This window comes from Cottoperca gobio, chromosome 7 (genome assembly GCF_900634415.1).
Source record: "Cottoperca gobio chromosome 7, fCotGob3.1, whole genome shotgun sequence".
NCBI classification, from domain to species: domain Eukaryota; kingdom Metazoa; phylum Chordata; class Actinopteri; order Perciformes; family Bovichtidae; genus Cottoperca; species Cottoperca gobio.
Genome location: NC_041361.1, coordinates 2,972,830 through 2,991,998, shown reverse-complemented (window position 1 = coordinate 2,991,998; position 19,169 = coordinate 2,972,830). Strand labels below are relative to the sequence as shown.

Below are 19,169 nucleotides of genomic sequence, written 5' to 3'. Positions count from 1 at the left end.
ATGGTTGAAATAGCTAGATGTAATTAATACACTGTTTAAATAGTTAGCTAAAAGTAATGGATAAATGGTTAAAATATAGGAATGTAATGGATACACAGCGTCAAATAGATGGCTAGAAGTACTGGATAAATGGTTAAAAGCTAAGGTTAAACATAATGGATACCTTTTTTTAATGGTTGAAATAGCTAGATGTAATTAATACACGGTTTAAATAGTTAGCTAGAAGTACTGGATAAATGGTTAAAAGCTAAGGTTAAACATAATGGATAAAAAGGTGAAACTGCTCAAAAGAAATGGATAGGCCTAAATGTTTAACATATTCAGAGAAAAAATAATAACGGTTAATGTATAAGTAAAAGGTAAATTATTTAGAATAGCTAAAACTAATGGCGAAATAACTAAAACTAAAGGATAACTGCTATAAATAAATAGAAATAGTTGGATCATAAAGTCATGGATAAATGATTAGATAGCTAATGATTCAAATAGGTCATGGATTAAAAAAAAAAAAGGATACATATTGAACTACACATGCATTAGTCATATTGGTAGGAGACATTTATATATATTTTTTGATGCGATTGTAATTTCGCCATTTTATTTTAAAGGCAAATTTACCAAATTTCCGTTTTGTGTCGCCTCCCTGTGGTGAACTTGACCCTGATTGGCTGTTGCTGCTGCAGCTCCGTTTTCAGACAGACGTGTCAGCGGTTACAGGAACTAGGATGGCAGCAGTATGGAGCCATACTGGAAAGGTACTGGGTATTTTGTGCACTGCAGGCTGCTGCCTCTGGGTGGCACTGTGTTAAAATGCTATAATATCAAGTAGAGGAAAAAGCAAGTTGAGAAGTGGAAAAAAAAAGTCTGGTAGCTAACATGTTATTTATTCTAATAAGAGTATGAGGGGGCTGAATTCCTTTTGGACAAATGAGCTAATTGTAGGAATACCCAGACCAATAATTTGTCCACATCAGTCATGCATTATTTACTGAAACCTGCAATTTACAGTACTTGAAATTTAAGTACTTACTTCAAATCTTTTCCTAATAGACCATTTAGAAAGTGAGACATTTTTGCTGAACATCAACAGAATAAAACAAACCTGTGCGCACTGTAGTAAATGGCCAATCAAGATTCTTTGGCAGGTTTTCAAGCAGCAGATTACACAATATAATGCCTTGAGGTCACAAACAAGTGCATTTCTATTTCTTGCTTGGATGTAAACACAGGGCTTTGGTAGAGTAGGCTAATATTGAGCCAAAATGACAGACACTCTCAGACAGATACACAACTCTTAAACACATAACACACACACACACACACACAACCTGCCTGCCAAAGAACCTCTTCAGCGTGAACATTTCATCTATGAGATAAAACAGAGCTGAATAAGCTCGTAAGGTTGCCAATAGAGGCAAGGGAGAGAAACGGAGAGAAACAGTGTGAGAGAGACGGGGAGAGGGAGAGGGAGAGGGAGTGGGAGGGGGGGGAGAAGCGGGAGGGAGAGAGGGTGATGATAAAACTCCACTGTGATCCCTCCTGTAAGCTCAGTCAGAGCAAAGGAGCCACTGAGACCAGAGGGACAGGGGAAGAAGGGACCTATCACACAACACATCGCTGCTCTCTGACGTGAAACTTGCACGTGGCCTTGGACTTGATGACTTGTTGGGAGAGTTAGCCGGCAGCACCTGAGCTGTGTCAGACAGAAGCAGAAGAGCTACCTGCTGCCTGTAACGCTTCGTGATAGCGGTGAGGATAAAAGAAGAAGGCTGGGCAAAGATCAAAACTTGACCTTATCCGTCTCCTCTTGGGCTTTTGTTCACTCTGCATCCCCCGCGGGGTGCATGGTGGTGCGGACAGACTGATTTGACAGATTTGATTGAACCACTGATCTGCATCTTCTGATGAAAGCCCAACTTCTGTGGATCTTGCAGCTTTTCCAGCAACCGCACAACTTTGCTGCAGTCTGGATCCACTGCTCAGTCTGAGAAACAGCAGGAGAGAGCTGGGGGGAAAAAGAGAATATTGCCATCCATCTCTAACCCCCACAGCCCACCCTCAGCTTCGGACGCCCCTCCTCTCTGCCTCTTCTTTTGCCCCCTGTACCCCCCTCCCTCCCTCTACACCTCACTCCCCAACAGAGCAGAAAGCGTGAAAAATCTCACTAATGGGTTTATTTGCTGTCAGATCTGCGCCGATCTGTCATTCCCTTGGACCATTCTGCTTGACACATTTCATAGTTGAGTAAGCCTCCTAGCTTTCAGGCTAGAGTTAACAGTGCCCCTGCAACGTCGTGCTGTTTGAGAGCTCATCAAGAGGGGAGCAACGGCGGCAGCAGTCAGTCTGACAGTCTCTTGGACAGGGAGTCCCTGAAGCTGCATTACTCCACTCTCCTTCCCCCCGTTGGGACTTTGTGTTTGTGAGCCTTGTGGGCATCCTCAGCTTCTGTCTAATCACACGGCTGAGTCCTCCACAGAAGATCCAGGCTGTTTCTGCAGGGATTCTGGTGCTGATTGATAAAGAGTGTGAAGATGTGGTGTGGGGCTGGGCCTCTGGCCGTGATGGCCGCAGTGTTTTGGACTCAGTGTGTCCTTCTGCATGGGGTGGATGCCAAGAAGGAGAGAAAAAGGCCAAAGGAGGCCACCCCACAACACACAGAGACCATCAATGCTACCATTTCCAACAGTGAAGAGGTCGGTGGAAGCATCAAGGTAAAACTCTCTAAATGACAGAAATTAAATGTCAAAATTACCTTTTTGTTATTATACATTTTGTTACATTCATGAGCTGTTTCATTCTGATGATATTGCACACAGAAAGACAAGTTAAAAAGTTTGAAGTCAACCTGCAGATATGCAAGATATGTGCAGACTTCTTGTCAGCACAGGCAATAAGCAGGGCAAATAAATGGTGGCAAAGGTAAAAGCGTGGACAGACAGGTGTGCCCTACTAGGTCAAGCTTCAGACAGTGAGACGGACCAAAATGTGTGAAACGCTAAATGGATGACTTCCAGAGGTATGCCAGGAATGTGGACATCTAAAGGCTGATCAATGCATCAATTAGTGCGCGCTGCATGTGTCTGCTACCAATTTTCCGGCCTAAGTGAACAAATCAGGACGTAGTAAAGCTTCATGTATCGGGCAGAAATAGATAAGCTAATATAAGATACAATAAGGTGAGATAAGATAATTTATAAATGACGTCGCTGCGGCAGGATGTTAAGTTTATACTCAAAATAACTCAAACTGAGAAATAAAACGTTTAAAGATAGCCATCTGTGAGTGAAGACAAAGGTTGTTTTCATTAGAAATGCACTCCTCCAGCAAAACTGCATTACAGTGGTAGAATTAAATTTTCAGGAGCAACAGTTGGCCCTTGACTCTGTTATTTATTGGTTTATTGCTGGTGTTGCATAATTGCGAGGGTTTTCCAACAGGCTTATTTGTTTTGCTTTCAGCCCACCCATTATGTTGGCATTCTCATATAACTCTCGCTGCCCTATATACCAGCCTTCAGCTCCTACCAGCCGCCAGTCTCTAACCGTAACCTTCGCCGCCTTTCCCCCCCTCATTGAAACCACGCAGTGAGGTCTCCTTTGTATCTTTTTAAGAACACATTGTAGGTGGTTGTGGCCTGGTGGTGTTTATTTGACTTGCTTTGCCCTGTAAAAGCAGAGGCTATGAAGGATGACCTTGTGTCAACCCTAAAGCCTGCTGAAGATTGCACCCCGCTGGGATTTCACTCCTCCGTCTCATCCCACAGCGAGCCGGGGTGTCTCCAGAAACACTATTTCCCCTGAGGTTCCTTATAGGCGCACTGCCATGATGTAACTCCTGGGAAAGTTAGGTGGGCAGATATTTAAAGACCTATGGCGATGTTGTTCCCAGCCCATTGATTCTGTCATTCACAGGCCTAGTCTGACTCCGCTGTGTCTGGGACATCCGATAGGGGCGGTGCGGCGCGGCCCCGAAAACTGGGGCAGCATGCCGTGTAAGCCCCTCACAAAGCCCCATAGAAAGGGTCCTGAAAGAGAACACCTCGGTGAGGATTAGCCCCCTGTGCCTCCCTCTCTAACATTCTTTTCATCTCATCTCCCACAATCAGAGAGTAATGACATAATCACACTTAAGACGCAGGGTTATGCCAGATAGTGTCTTTGCCAAACATTGTCACCTCTGATGAGAACCTGAGCTTTAAGCTTGACATCTGGGGAAGTGGTTGTATTTAAGACTGCATTTGTTGGTGGTGCCACCCCTAAAAAAAAAAAAAAAAGAAGAGAGGAAAAAAAAAAAAAAAAGAAAGCATGCCACACACGGCGAAAAGCGGTAAACTTGCTTTCCTTGGTTAGTTTGTAAGTTTATCCTATTACACATCTGTTAGGTCCCAGAGAAAACAACACGTCCATTGGAGCCGTCTTGGCAAGGAATTTGTGTTCTCAAACAAGCCAAACATTTACACTGCGCATTTACATGTTTTTCCCTTGTGCCCAGTGGAAACAGTTTCTTATGATGGCATTCGCTTTCTATCTGACCAATCCCGTGTGTGGGCCGCTGGCAGCGTGCAGGCCGTACACTGCATTCCTCGGGAGATTTTCCATTTGAAAGTGATCACAATAGTGAGGTGTGGAGTTGTGCCGTGAGTGGAATTTTTTTAATGAGATGATAAGTGAAGTACATTTCAAACAACTGTGATCTCTGTGCACCACCGCGTTGTACAATTTCAGAGCAATATGTCAAAGGTGCATGTGTGTAAGCCTTATTGCTCTCCTCTCAGAAGATGAGAGGAATCTGTCATTGTTGAGAGCAGTGAGGGATCTGTGAGGGATCTGTGATGGCTGTAATTGAGGGAGTCAAGTCAAACATCACGCCTGGTGTGTTGAGTAATGGCTGGGTTAAGCCCGAGGCGAGGGTTTTTGTTTCCTCTCTCTCATCCCCAGTGATGATTAATGCAGCAGTGTGTGGGACCTTTTTGGATCAACCTACACATAAGAGACAAGACCGAGTCCCACAGGAAACGGCGCCACTGTGAGAGCACACACACCTCCTCGTACACTACCGATGGTGTGAACTACCTATAGTCTGTGTTGCATGATAGTGAACTCTGCTTTCCATTTGACATTCAAATTACCTAATGAAGTCATCTGAGAGAGCGCGAAAGAGAATCCAATAATAAACTCTTTTGTCATTACATCAGAAATTTGCAAGTAAAATAAACCGCACAGTTATGTTTTCACTACACAAACGTAGAGCAACTGTTTTATTTGGATTTAGTTTCATTTATAAATAGCTTCAGATTGATGCCAGATTTATAGAAATCCCTCTAATCTTGCCTGATTCTTATCATGTGCTGGTCATGTTTCGTAAACTATTATTTCTCAATTATTGCTACACTTAACGATACATTACATACATAACTATGGCTTCAAGTTAAAACAACTATAGTGTTTATTTTTTTATTAACAATGTAGATGTGCTTAGATTACCTTACAAATGCATAATGTGCAGTTGCATAAAGAAAATCACAATGATTCTGCATACGAGTGTTAAATATTTACTGCTACCATGCAACAGTAAAACAAACAAAACATAGAAGCCAAAAAACAATTATATTTAAATTGCTATTAAAGGATTAGTTGGCCATTTCGGGAAATATGCTTGCTCACTTTCTGGCAGAGAACAATGGCTACAATTTATATCGTAATATAAGGCTACAGCCAGCATCTGGTTAGCTTAGCTTAGCATAAAGACTGGACACAGAGGAAAACAGCTAGCCTTGCTCTGTCCAAAGGTATATAAAATGTCTTGGACTGTAAACGTGTTGTTTTTACATTTCTCTTTGTGTATGGATTAAACAAACAAAATAGAACGTGTTACTTGGTTAGCTTTAGAGGTAAAAACATGCTAGCTGTTTGCACCCGTTTCCAGATGTTATGCTAAGCTAAGCTAATTGACTGCTGCTAGCTTAATATTTACGATACAAACAAAGTTGTACCAATCTTTTTTCCTCCAACTCTTGACAAGAGAGTGAATAATGCCTGAACCATTCCTTTTTTACATCTATCTCTGAAATGCACATATATCCTACAATAGTTGACTCCTGTTCGCATCACCACCTATCGTATTTCTCCAACAACTTGTAAGTTGTAACCCAACACGACAGAGTGCAAATTGGTTGCATAAGAAAAGTAAGAAAAGGGAAAAAAAACTCCATTTACAGTGAGTGCCTATGTAACATAACGCACAGCCACAAATGAATGGTATAAAAGGAGGCGGATCTAATGACTTCTTACCTGAAATGTACTGCCCAGGCAAGCCACGGGGCAAACCTGAGATGGATCTGGATCACTGGTGCTTTTCATCACCTCATTTTACCTACCACAGGGAAAATGAGCACTCACACCAATTTCAAGGCTATAATTCGTACACAAAACAGATGTCACACAGCGTTCAAAGTCTTATATTGCTTTTTTTTTTATATATCAAGAGGAAGCCAAGATTGTCTCGGGTGATCTTCCAGCATAAACACACATTTATTCACTTTCTCTCAAAACATTATAAATGTATAAACACATTTTTGTTGGGACAACAGTGATGTTGAAATCAGGGAATATTATAAGAAGCATGTTCAACTGTATTATTATATAATAACTATATTTCCTTTACACTTCCAAATAGTGTTTCTCCAGCATTTGTTGAACTAATAACAGCATCCTCATAGTGTGATAGAGTAATTATGTTTTGCATACGGTGCTTGCCAATTGTGTAATAACACAGTGAGGAGTATAGAGTCAACATTGCATGCCTAACTGTATTTAGCTCGTCGGCAATAAATCCTCAAGGCAATCTGTTTCTGTGAAGTGCAGCGGTGGGGAACACGGGGGTGGATGCATGACGACTGGGATACACGCAGGTTACCAGGATCCCCTTCGTTCCAACTCAGCCTGGGGATCCCTGCCTTTAGCGTTAGGCCCGTCCAACCATGCATGGATGACTGCACAGGGAGCAGTACGGAGATGTAAAAACAAGAGATTAAAGAAGGCTCTCCATCATCCTGTCCAACCTTTAAACCTGCCTGTGCAACTTTTTTTTATTTTTATCAGCAGCAAAAAAAGTTTCATGTCGTGTGCTGTGTGCGAACAAGCAGAAAACAGATAACACAAAAGAAAATAAGATAAGTTCAAATGGACACATGGAAGAATTCAGGAGCTGCCTGCGATGGAGTAGAGTTGCAGTATCTGGTTGCGGCTCCAGAGACATGTTTTAACAGTTGTGTTTGTGTTTTTGGTGGCATGCTGCCCCAGGGAAATATTTTCCGTTTTTTTATTGCTTCAAATAAATTCAACCTAATTTTCTCCAAACTACATGACAAATGCACTTAAAGCAGTTCATATAAAAAGAATCATCCATGCTAAAGTAAATTATTCTTTTCAGGGTAATAAAATCTCATAAATCCTGCGTGAATGATCAGCAATGATTACAACTGAGTCACTAATTGATCCAAAGAAACTCTAAACTCGCTGTGCTGTAGGCTTATAAAACTCTGTTCACTTTTACTGTGTGCCATGGGTGCACACTAAAGCGGTGGAGAGAAACTCAGTATGTTTACTCAAATAAATATTGTATTTAAGTACAATTTTGAGGTATTATTTACATTTTATACTACTTTATACTTCAAGTGCTCTACATGTGAGAGGCAAACATAGTTCTTATTACTCAACTACGTTTATTTTACAGGTACAGTTACTTTTAAAGTATTAGTTAGTTAATTACTTATTAATATACATATAATACGCTTATAAAATACAATGCATTACAATGCCTTTATTTAAAAAATGTCTAGCTGGAGCTTCTTGTCACGTTTAAGTTGTCTATGAGTTGTTAGCAGTTTCACCAAAGAGACATTCCCTCTCTAATCTTCTCAGATGGTTTCATTTTAATAGCTGTTTAAAGCCCAAAGAGGTATAATTATAATTATACAATATTTCACAACAAAGCAAAGATTATAAAGATGTCCAAAAAAGGTATACAAATTCTTATTTTTCTTTCTTTTTACCTCCCTCATTAATCATCTCATGACCCCGCAGATTTATCTTGTGACCCTTGGAGGGGCCTGACCCCCAGGTTGGGAGCCACTGCACTACCTAACAGTATACAATGAAGTTAAAGGAATAGTTTGACATGTTGGGAACTACACCTATTCACTTTGTGGCAGTTCTATGATAATAGATATACCTCTCTAATATGTATCTGTTCAATATAAGGCTACAGCTCACGGTTAGCTTAGCATAAAGACTGGAAACGGGGGGAAACAGCTAGCCTGGCTTCACCCAACAGTAACAAAATCAGCCAACACCTCTGGAGCTCGCTAATTAACACATAATTTTACGAGGGGTTATGTGATGGACTATTTCTTGGCTGGGTGCAGTAACTTCCTGGAGTGAGAGAGGGTTTGAAACTGTTGGACAGAGCCAGGCTAGCTGTTTCCCTCTGTTTCCACTCTTTGTGCTAAGCTAAGCTAACCGAATATAGGTATCAAGCCTTTCTCGTATATTTCTCTGCCAGAATGCGATTAAGTGGATTTGCCGAATTGTTGAACCTTTTGCTGCTTACACAATAATGCATCAGTGTGAACAATCTAATAATGTCCTATAATATATAAGCCAGGGCAAGTTATTTCACTTATATTCTTTAAGTACATCTAGCTGATAATACAAATTCACCATTTCGTCCATATACTTGTAGACAATTAGCAAATACTAAGGCAACAGCAGAAGTTATTGGTTTACAAATCATAAAAAAGACACAGATAATAGGGGACAGCATGCGAAAAGGAAAAATTATATATATATATATATATATATATATATATAAAAAGTAAAGAGGAGAAGGTAAAAAGAAAAGCGTGCGAGAGAGAAGAAATGAGCACAGGGTGTGACCTGTTGGGGTTTGGATACATTTCAGGCAAGCTTTGCAGGATGGGTTTGGTTTAGTATTATTAATGCTTTCTGTTCGTACATACACACTGCTGATAACACTTCTGTACTTTAACTGTAAAACATTGAATGTTGGGCTTTTCCTTGTGATGGAGTATCTTCACATTGTTGTGATGTGAATACATCTTCCCAACCCTGGACACAATGCGTCCCATTCTTAAGATCTGAAGCTTTCGGTAATGTGTCATGATTTACAGCGAAGATAAACACTGTCTAGAAGACTTAAAGTTTCTCACCTTTAGACAGAATACCTGACACATTCTCTCGGTCCGTGCTGGAAAGGCGTGCGCTCACACCTGCTGACAGACGAGGCCACTTTGAGACACTCGTACATCAGCGGTGATCAAAGCCAGAGCCCTGGTGTTCTTCATCAGCTCTCAGATTGATACCTGGATCTGCTCCCTCTCCACTTTGTTCACCAGTTATACGTGCTGATACAGAGCTCTGCCAGGGAATCCGTAGTTTACTTTACGCCACAGACAATAGAAGCGAGTGAGAGATTGAATGCTCCTGACAGATATTTCTGTGTCATCAAGCAATATGGTTTTCATGTCTGCATGTGTGCAGTCTTTGATGTTCTCAGTCCAGACAGACACTCACCTGCATACAATGAATCAGATTTTCTTTGGCAAGCTGTGTGAGCCATCCCAGCTGTCACTATATATAGTGTATGTTACGCTTTGACCGTGCACATGCCTAAAACAAAAACGCAATCTGTTTAACGGAAAGAGTTGAGCATTCCTTAAACTGCTGATTAGATTATTTATACAGTGATTTGCTGTTATTTTTCAGCTCGGAGATGTAGGTAATAATTAGCTTGGTCATAGCCTGTCTTCTTTGAGCACAGAAAATCCTTGAGGGCAAGGTTTTAATGGTTTAATTACAATGGCGTGTGTTAAAGAGGATAACAAGCTCAGAGTATGGCTGATTTCCTGGAAATGATATGCTGTCCTTTTTATTATTATGTAGGGTATGGCTAAGATGTGTAATTATCAGTCACATGTGTGGGCCAACTTGCGTATGTTTCATATCTCTGGAAAGGCAAGACGGTGATCTATGACACGGATATAAACAAGAACAAATGTGAAGCTTCAACTTTTAGAATCAGCGCCCACTGGCTCTCATAATTGGGTGGGTGTCTTTTATATCGCACTGAGCTGTCTGAGGTGATGATTCACAGTTTTACAATCAATCACAGTGGAAATGTACTCGAAGTGCCACAGGCAGGGAATACTACAGTAGTACCACCCCAGCACCACTGCAACACCCCAGTCGTCACTTGTCAACATGTTAATATGTGTTCAAGCTTACAGGACTGGTATGCTAAAGGAATAGTTTGACATTTAGGAAAATGTAATGTTTGTATGGTAAATATGAAGCTACAGACAGCATATGTTTAGCTTAGCTTAGCATTTTCATAACAAAACTTTGGGCACCTTTTACATTGACAGAGAAAGCTGAGTTCTCCTGCTCCCGGAACCGAGACCGCAGTTCCTACATGTACCAGGATGCATTGCGCATGCGCTGTTGACGTCCAGCCAAAACATAGTGTATCCGAGTTGCGCCTATACTTAAAACAAAACATGGAGGCTCCGTAGCCTCAACCAATGTGAACCTAGGCGGCAACAACCTCCCTCCATTTTTACCTTTCACAATAAAAGACCAACTTAAATTCACTGAGCATTTCGCTTAGAGGCAACTCTACAAAACAGCTTTAGGTGACAAGAACAGAATTAAAGGAGAGTGCAAATTGGACTAACATTCATCAAGTGGCCAGAAACACAAGAATGATAATGTTGCTCTGTAACTGCTGGATGTGGAAATAAGCAACAGATTTGTTAACAAGTTTTCCATATCAACTTAAAAGGTGATGATGTACAGTAAACCGTTTGTATTGTGCTGCTCCCAAGTTGTCCACATTTTTGTATTGCAGTTAGTATTTCCCAAGATGCTAAACTATTCTTATAAAGCTTACAGAGCTGGTATGTTAATGAATATGAAAAATTGACATGTCAAAGGAAAAAGTAGTTTATCCAGCAGTCTTATGGAAACAGTATTGAGTAGTGTTAAAGTACAGTATTCTTTTCTTGACCAAATCAGTCTTACTTTTATCCGTTTCCAAACCTCAAAATCACAACAAAAACACAGACCGATCCAACATGCAGCGTCTGTTAAATTGTTTATTTTGTCTGCTGTCAAAGAGAAGAGAAAGTGTGTGTGTGTGTGTGTGTGTGTGTGTGTGTGTGTGTGTGTGTGTGTGTGTGTGTGTGTGTCTGCTGCTGCAAAACCCAATATTAAAAAAACAGTTTTTATTCCAGTATTTTGAAAAGACAAACAAGGAGTAACTTTGTTGTGGTGGAACTAGAGGCAAGTCTGTAGCAGTGAAGAAAGGGTCATGTTGGTTTTGTAGATAAGTGATCCGTGTCCCGCTGCCAACCCTAAACAAATTCCATTTCAGGCAGCTCACCTACATGGCCCGTCTTTATCTCCTCTTCTATCTCAACTCAAAGCACTTGACATTTGGGGAAGGGTAAGATTCAAGCTGGAATTCTTTCAGCTTCACATTTTAGTTAAAATGAAAACATGCCAGTTGTAGCAACTGTGCATAACAATGCTGCTTCCAGAGGTCTTCTCGGACTGTGTTTCTTATCTCCATAACAGATCCCAGTCTCCTATACAGTCATTTATTATAAGGAGTTATTTCAGATAAGAAGATCGCGCATTAGGAAACAGACTAACAATCTTAAATCAAAACTCGCCCCGGTATACATACCGTGTATACATTTGTTATCTCGTTTATAAAATGTTCCCGTCATTACATGACTCAAACAAGCAGTATTAATAAAAGAAAATACTTGTATGTCTTTTGGTGACGGAGAAAGTGTTGACTATTTTGACATGTTGTTATAAACTACAGTAATTGAGGTCTGCAATCCACAGAATCTACATCACACGTACACGAGGGTAGACTCATTTTTCACCAGAGTGCTCATGGAAATTTTCATGCGCTGAAAAAAAAAAATCAAGGTTTGTTTACATTCATCCAAGCCCATTGGGCAAATAAGAACTGACGTGGCACCTGAGTGAATTATCTGGAATGAAAAAATAAGCATAGAGTGAAGCTTTCAGAGAAGAATGGTGGCTAAACTTAGATGGCAAATTGAAAAAAGCCTCTTTTGAGGAATTGCGGTCGACTGGGTAGGAGAGACAGAAAGAAAGAGAGGTTTCCCTGTGTGACCTTCCTTGGTGTCTGGCACCATTTTAATCGTATCTTGGGGCAAGATTTTTCCAATGATGGTTTTAAAGGAAGAAATAATGACTCATTGGATTTAGTTTTGTAGGTATAGTTCTTTGCATCGTGCCTCAGTTGGGGAAAATTATTTAAGTAATAATATGTATAATGGATCTTCATTTTAAAGGCTGTAATTATTGAATGAGAACGCAGTGTGATGGCTACAGAGAAAAGTCTGGGTTATTAAAATGGTGCTTTCCTATAGCGAGACGTGTGTGTTTATAGGCCTCTATATATTTTTATCCCATCTTATTTTATTATGCCATTTGTAAACTGTCATGGAAATAAATGCCACCTCTTTACCACATCATTATTGATAATACTGTAATTGTCTTTGACATCAAATCGGTTAATACTCACATTGGCCTATTCATTCATCATTAATTGCAGTTTTTTTTTTTCTGCTGCAGATTTCTGACAACCAGCGAGTGGATCCACTGGGATCGTGGATGGACTTTGTCAAAAGACCTGTTGGCAACTTCCCTGGAAAGTGTCGCAAACGCAAACGACCCCTGGTAAAACCCAAAAGATGGACTGTGTGTCTTGAACTTTTTCAAACAATTGTACTTGATTGATGATTGGTTCTCATGTATTACAGTAATTAGTAAATGAGACAAACCTGCAGAATGATTTCCAGATTAAAGTTGATGCGTGACAATGTTTTGTGGGTCTTTCCTCCACCAGCCGGGCCCACCTGGTCCTCCAGGTCCTCCTGGCCCTCAGGGACCTCCTGGCTCTCCTGGAGCTGAAGTGACCCAGGAGGTTCTTCTCCAGGAGTTCAAAGACATGATTAAAGGTAGAAACATGTTGATTTACCAACACATAAGCATTTCAGCTCCTCATTCATTCATTTATAACCTACAGTTAAACATTTGGATCATTTGTCATAAAAGAATAGTTGCAAAAACAGCCGATGTTAACTCATTCTGTACGGTAATAACCTGGATGTGTTTCTGTCAGAGGCTACAGAGAGGAGAGCAGCAGCATTGGACAGACAAACCAGCCCCAGCCAGCTACCTACGGCCATCCTCACCTTGGAGGGGATGAGCTCCTACCGGCGAATAGAGGAAGCTTTCCACTGCAAGCTCAAGGGACCTGTGGTGGTCGACAAGAAGACTCTGGTGGAGCTCCAGAACTTTCAGACAGTATGTTTGTTTGAAACCAAGTAAATGTTTATGAACTGGTTCAGCCTCGCTCCCTGTGCATGGCTGAAAAAGAAAAGTTTTTGGCTAATCCTCCTCTGCATGGTTACACGCTTTGTTTCTGATCTGTTTGCTTCTCTGTCTTAACTGAGTTTGAAAGAGCGAGTGTTTGGTAATCATCGCTAAGTTTGCATGTGGGGGAATTATGAGAGGATCATCCCCTCACTGGTAACTGGCACTGGCACAGCATGCACTGCCACTCTGAAACTCTGACTGGCTCTTTGGATAAAAATATCTACTTTTTCAATTATACACATCACTCTCTGGGCGGCATACAAAAGGCACTCTGTCTCCGACTTGGAATAAAGTGTGGAGAGCACAGAAATAAACACTGTTTGAAACAGCATGCTGTAGTGGAAGAACTATGCCCTGTTGGGATGGGCTGACAAGGCTTGAGGAGGGAGGATTAAGCTTTGCCGAACTATTTAACATGCTAACACAGCACTATGTTGGTATAGGAGTGTTAACTTTAGAAAGGATATTTCACATGTTTTTATAGAGTCAGAAGTAAAGAGAAAGAAAGACAATGAAAGAGGACACAAGGAGACAGAGGATACACGTTTTCAGGAAATACGTGGTTCTGTAAGCTCTTTTTGGGTTTTCCAGTAAAAGTTGTGGATAGTACCTGGTACTATTTTGGTACCACCTCGGTAGAGGTTCTAAGCGAGCTGAACCGATACTAGAAGGGGGAGTTCAAACACAGTAAACCACAGTTTAGTCACTTACGCTACTCGGGACATTCTGCACAGACCCGCCATTTTTAAATAGCCAAGCTAGCGTCAATTGGCTTTTCTCGACCCAAATTCAAGTAAACATGGCAAAACCCGCAAAACTGGGCCATACACTACGTAGGCTTACACTACTGTTTGGTTACCCATGAAGGCGATAGTCACGTTGAAGATGCACGTCACATCAGTTTCAGGCGGTGGCGCTATGGGGATCAGCTTAGAATCGCCTACACTAGGAAATGTACTATCCATATTGGAAAACAAAATGGAGAAAGGGCCAAAAAGGGAGTCGAGTCGAACCACGCAGTGGAAATGACGTAAGAACTCACTTGGTAAACCATTCCTCTTTTGGAGAGAACGTTAAACTTTGACAGAGGAGGGTGGAATTGAAAGTGGACGGTGTGACAAGATGCTACGATAGCTTCCTCCATTAAGGACTGTCCACTCATCATTCCCTCAATTGCTTTTTATTGGTCAAAAGAACAAATACAAGGGTCAAAGTTCACCAAAGTGGTATTCGAAAACAAAACATGAATCCACTGATTGCAATGATTCCATTAAGATTAATTAATTAATCATTTTAAATGTTGGTGTTGGCTCTTAACCAAGACACTGAAAACTTGACTGCCGAGTTCTGCAACCGAGCCAAATTCTTTTGAGCTCCCAGAAGGGGGGACCAATGCATTATTGCTCAGAAATGTAAACATATTAATAAAAGGTTTCTGTGCTTTCAGCCACCGGCTAAAGGAGCCTTCCTCAGAGGGTCGGGAATGGACCAGTCCACCGGGAGATTCACCGCTCCCATCACTGGGATCTACCAGTTCTCTGCTAATGTCCACATTGGTAAATCACAGTCACTGTCTTTGTGGTATTACAGTACATACACAAAGGAATTTCAGTGAGCAGCCACTTAAAGGGGAATATATATATATGTTTGTGAGCAATGCAATATTCCACATTTTGATTGTGAACGTTTTTGCCTCCTTACAGACCACAATGAAGTGAAGAGGAGCAAGAGTCAGCTCAAGGCCAGGGATAATGTTCGGGTGCTGATCTGCATTGAATCTCTCTGCCACAGATACACGTAGGTATTCTGTACCATTGAGTGCGTTTACATGCGCACTACTACGATTTTGGAGTCTTATCCAGTTTTGATCTTATTTAGGATTTGATGTTTACATGAAACTGGTCATATCCATATATACATGAATCTAACAGTATCAGGTTTCATCTGTGGGCATATTTGTCTTGACTCTTTGACATCTCAGCCTCTATGTTCTGTACTGGCTCAGGTCTTTACGTGCCACATAATGCTGGTTTCTATTGGAGGAATCCAAAACGTGTACTACAAAGTGAGATTAATGGGTTAGTGAAGTATGTTAAGCTTAAAGACACAGTTTTCAATAACACGTAGATGGCTCTCTTTTAACCTGACTAGATCGCCATGCTCTCCATTCTAACGACCTGTTTCTCTTGAGTGAAGTAGGCGGCACGTAATCGGTCCATTTTGTGCGGTAGAAGACTCAGGTGATGTGCCAAACGCCCCCTTTTATGGAAACATGCACAGAGCCTGATGAAAGAAACCTGGTGCAACAAAGAAAGTTGATAACCAATATTAGTGCAGATGTAAACATGCTGAAGAACTCCTGAATCAATCAAATATACTCTACCTAGCACTCTTTCTTACCTCAATAGATCCATGTGCTTTCCATTTGTTATGGCTATAACCCATGTTGCTCAGTCACACCAGCCATCACCGATAAACGTTAATAAAGCTGATCTTGGGAACAACCACACTTTCTATTATTGATGCTCTTATTTTGAGAAATTGTTTACCTTCCCCCGTGTAACAGTGCTTTTTTTTTATAGGTGTTTAATGCTACCTTAACTGTCACCAGAATTTATGAGCTGTTAAAAGTATTGTCTGTTGTTGTTGTAACAGTTTGTGTGGAACCAGTTTGGCATTTCCTGTATAAAAGCAGAGCAGGTCTTTAAAGGAAATGTCCTCTCACTTAGAGCCCTCGTCCCTGTCGCCTAACTAATCTTTATAGACTCACCTTTGACACTTCATGCAGCCTGTTGTATTCAGCAGCACAGCGGTGAAATGCCCTTGTTTGGGATGTGAGAGACAGATAATGAAGTATCTAATACAGCATTTCTACTAAAAATACAAATCCAGTTGTGGAAAGTTTTGAGTTCTTTCCAATATCTCAAAAATTCTATTTACGTAAAGTCAGTGAAAACTGCAAAAAATGAATTGCTCCCTGAAGTCTCCCCCGGACTCTGTAGAGCTCCAAAGCCTCCCTTCTAGCTTGGTACAATGAGGGGAACGTATAAATAATGTTATTATGATGGGTTACCTAACCCAAAAGAGTCCTTGGCTTTTTTTGCATTTTTCGAGCCAAAGCCCCAGCCAGTCTCGCCCTCCCACACATGAAAATGCAGAGAATGTGAAATGAGGTTCATTGTGATGGCAGTTGGAGTGAAGACAAACATGATGGATTTGCCATAAAAATGTAGCATTTTCCACTTAACAGGAGCCAGTGCTCTCACTGTGCGGTTTAAGCATGCGGCGATGTCACAACCATCTATACACACACTCTGAGTTGTTTGAAAAAAACGTAGCATTTTTGGGAGGCTTATTCTTTCTCTTGCTGAGAGTCACTATTGTCATGTTTGTACGCTCAGTATGAAGCTGCCAACTGCACCTGGTTAGCGTAGCTTAGCATAAAGACTGGAAACAGTAGGGAGGAGCTAGCATGGCTCTTTCCAAAAGTAATCCCACAGGGTTATATTCATTAAAAGTGTTACGAATTAAACAAACGAGATATGACGTGTTAGTTAGTGATGTTTAGGTGCAGGTATGAAGATTCAGACTGAGCCAGGCTACTTGTTTCTCCCTGTTTCTCCCTGTTTCTCCCTGTTCTCCCTGTTTCCTGTCTTATTTAAACAAAGTCTTAAAGATTGCAAATTGGACATGAGTTGTAAACACAATATTTACTCCAAAATGTCCTTGTTTTTGAAAATATGATTGCAGCTCACTGGAGATGATCGTTGGACTAGAAAGTAACAGCAAAATATTCACTGTCAGCGTGCAGGGGCTGCTGGAGCTACAGGTGAGCAGCACACTAAGCAACACACAAACAATAAATATCTGTGTTTGTGCAATATCTCCTGCATCAATGTTGTATATGTTCCTCTGCAGGCCGGGCAGTACACCTCCATATTTGTGGACAACGCAGCCGGTGCTTCCATCACAATACAGAACGGTTCAGACTTCATGGGCATGCTGCTTGGTGTATAGCCCCGTAAACATGAACAGGGCCTCATCCAAGCCATCCACTGCTGCCGTTTTCTTTTCTGTGTTTTTTTAATTTGTTTTTCAATGGACTGCTTATGAGCACCATCACACAGTACCAAACCACAGGGGAGGTTTGAAGGAAGGAAGTGAGGCTGACATGGACTTGATTGCTTGTCAGATGGTGAAAGGACAGCGTGAAGAACTCGAGGACTGAGTTTGTTTTTCACAGTGCACCACTGCCACTTCCCTGAGGAACTTGGATCCCTGTTGCTTCACCAATAAAATAACCTGAAAATAAAGCCGTGAATAAGTCTGCTACAGTATATTTTTCGTGGTTGTTGAAGACCTTTTTGCGGTAAACCAACTATCACTGTTTTTAACGTTCAACGGATAGATGTTGGAAGAGCTAGGGGAACACGAGAAAGTACGTTTGTGTGTAATGTATACTGACATGTTAATGTTTTTGTGTCTACATGATCTATGTACACATTCATGAACTATAGTTCTTTTTTTTATCATGGATTAAATCTCACATTTATATATGTTATATGGTACATAGCCTGTGAGTACACTGGACAATGGAAACATGCTTAATAGACAGAATACAGCCTCACAACATCTTGTCCCACATATGTAATACATTTGTAACGTATCTATTACTGCATTTTTAGCTATGCTAGCGCCGTGGTAATGGTTTTGGTTCAGACAAAAATATCTCGACATCTATTTGATTGATTGCCATGATATTTCGCACAGACATTTACGCTCCCAAGAGGATGAAACATACTGACTTTGGTGGTCCGAGTGAAATATATCGCAACAACCGTCGTATGGATTGCCATGAAATTTGGTACAGACGTTCATGTCCCCCTCAGGAAGAATTGTAACCAATGTTAGCATGCTAATACACTAAACTAAGATGGTAAACATTGTACCTGCTCAAGTCAGAACAATTGTGAACGGCGTATTCACATTACAATGGAAAAACAAGGGTCTTTTGTCTGGTCTTGGCATGCCATCTCTTTTCTTGTACACTTTTGAAAAAGATACTTCCGTCTTTCAGTCCAAGTAGTGGTCGGCAGCGATTGGCTGTTCCCACAAAGGTCAGTGCAGCTCAGGTCAAAGTTGACCAAATTTGAACTTTGCGCATTCCTGGTCCGCTCTGCGCAGCACGGACATCCTCAGAGAGCTGTGACAACACACCACATGGCCTATAACGGAGGAGACGCATGCAAAAGCCGTTTTTTTCAACGATAATGTGAATACGCCTTTGGTTTTGTTTAAATGAGTCACACAGATCGAGCTACACCTTTTGACTAAGAGAGCTGTAAGAGAACATTTCTTTAACCTTAAGATTATATTTGCAGTCCATTTTTTGTGTTACCATTTATCATCTGTTTATTTTTTACTGTATTTTATTCATTTCTTGACATACAGATGTTTGTAATTTATAATAACTAATACACAAGTAACATTGAAAGCATTGAAATTTGATATGGTATTTATGTTTGAGGAACTGTATGAATCACTTGTTGATTGACACTCGTGGGCTCCCAAAACCACAGATTATTGCAAGAATAAAATTATATCTTTTTGCTATTTTTTTATTACCCATACTATGCTGTAATATGAAATTAAACTTTTTAAAATGTT

At 40.8% G+C, this 19,169-nt stretch overlaps 1 protein-coding gene across 2 annotated transcripts; it reads left to right on the top strand.

The window, feature by feature from the left end:
- Positions 1-394: 394 nt before the first annotated feature.
- c1qtnf12 (C1q and TNF related 12) lies at positions 395-19,169 on the top strand. Of its 2 annotated transcripts, none has more exons than XM_029435731.1 (8): positions 395-755; positions 12,696-12,800; positions 12,970-13,081; positions 13,246-13,430; positions 14,950-15,058; positions 15,206-15,299; positions 17,253-17,331; positions 17,421-19,169. In XM_029435731.1, exons 1-8 carry the CDS (start codon positions 726-728, stop codon positions 17,517-17,519), a joined length of 813 nt encoding a protein of 270 aa, XP_029291591.1. In that variant the 5' UTR covers positions 395-725; the 3' UTR covers positions 17,520-19,169. The 2 variants fall into 2 exon arrangements, with proteins under 2 accessions (XP_029291591.1, XP_029291590.1); XM_029435730.1 differs by lacking the exon at positions 395-755 and adding an exon at positions 1,575-2,711.

Excerpts from the sequence above, each read along its gene's own strand:
- c1qtnf12 (XM_029435730.1), top strand. The coding sequence starts at position 2,532 with ATGTGGTGTGGGGCTGGGCCTCTGGCCGTGATGGCCGCAGTGTTTTGG. Across the intron at positions 13,082-13,245 it reads GTTCAAAGACATGATTAAAG|AGGCTACAGAGAGGAGAGCA; the intron begins GTAGAAACATGT and ends TGTTTCTGTCAG. Across the intron at positions 15,059-15,205 it reads CTCTGCTAATGTCCACATTG|ACCACAATGAAGTGAAGAGG; the intron begins GTAAATCACAGT and ends GCCTCCTTACAG.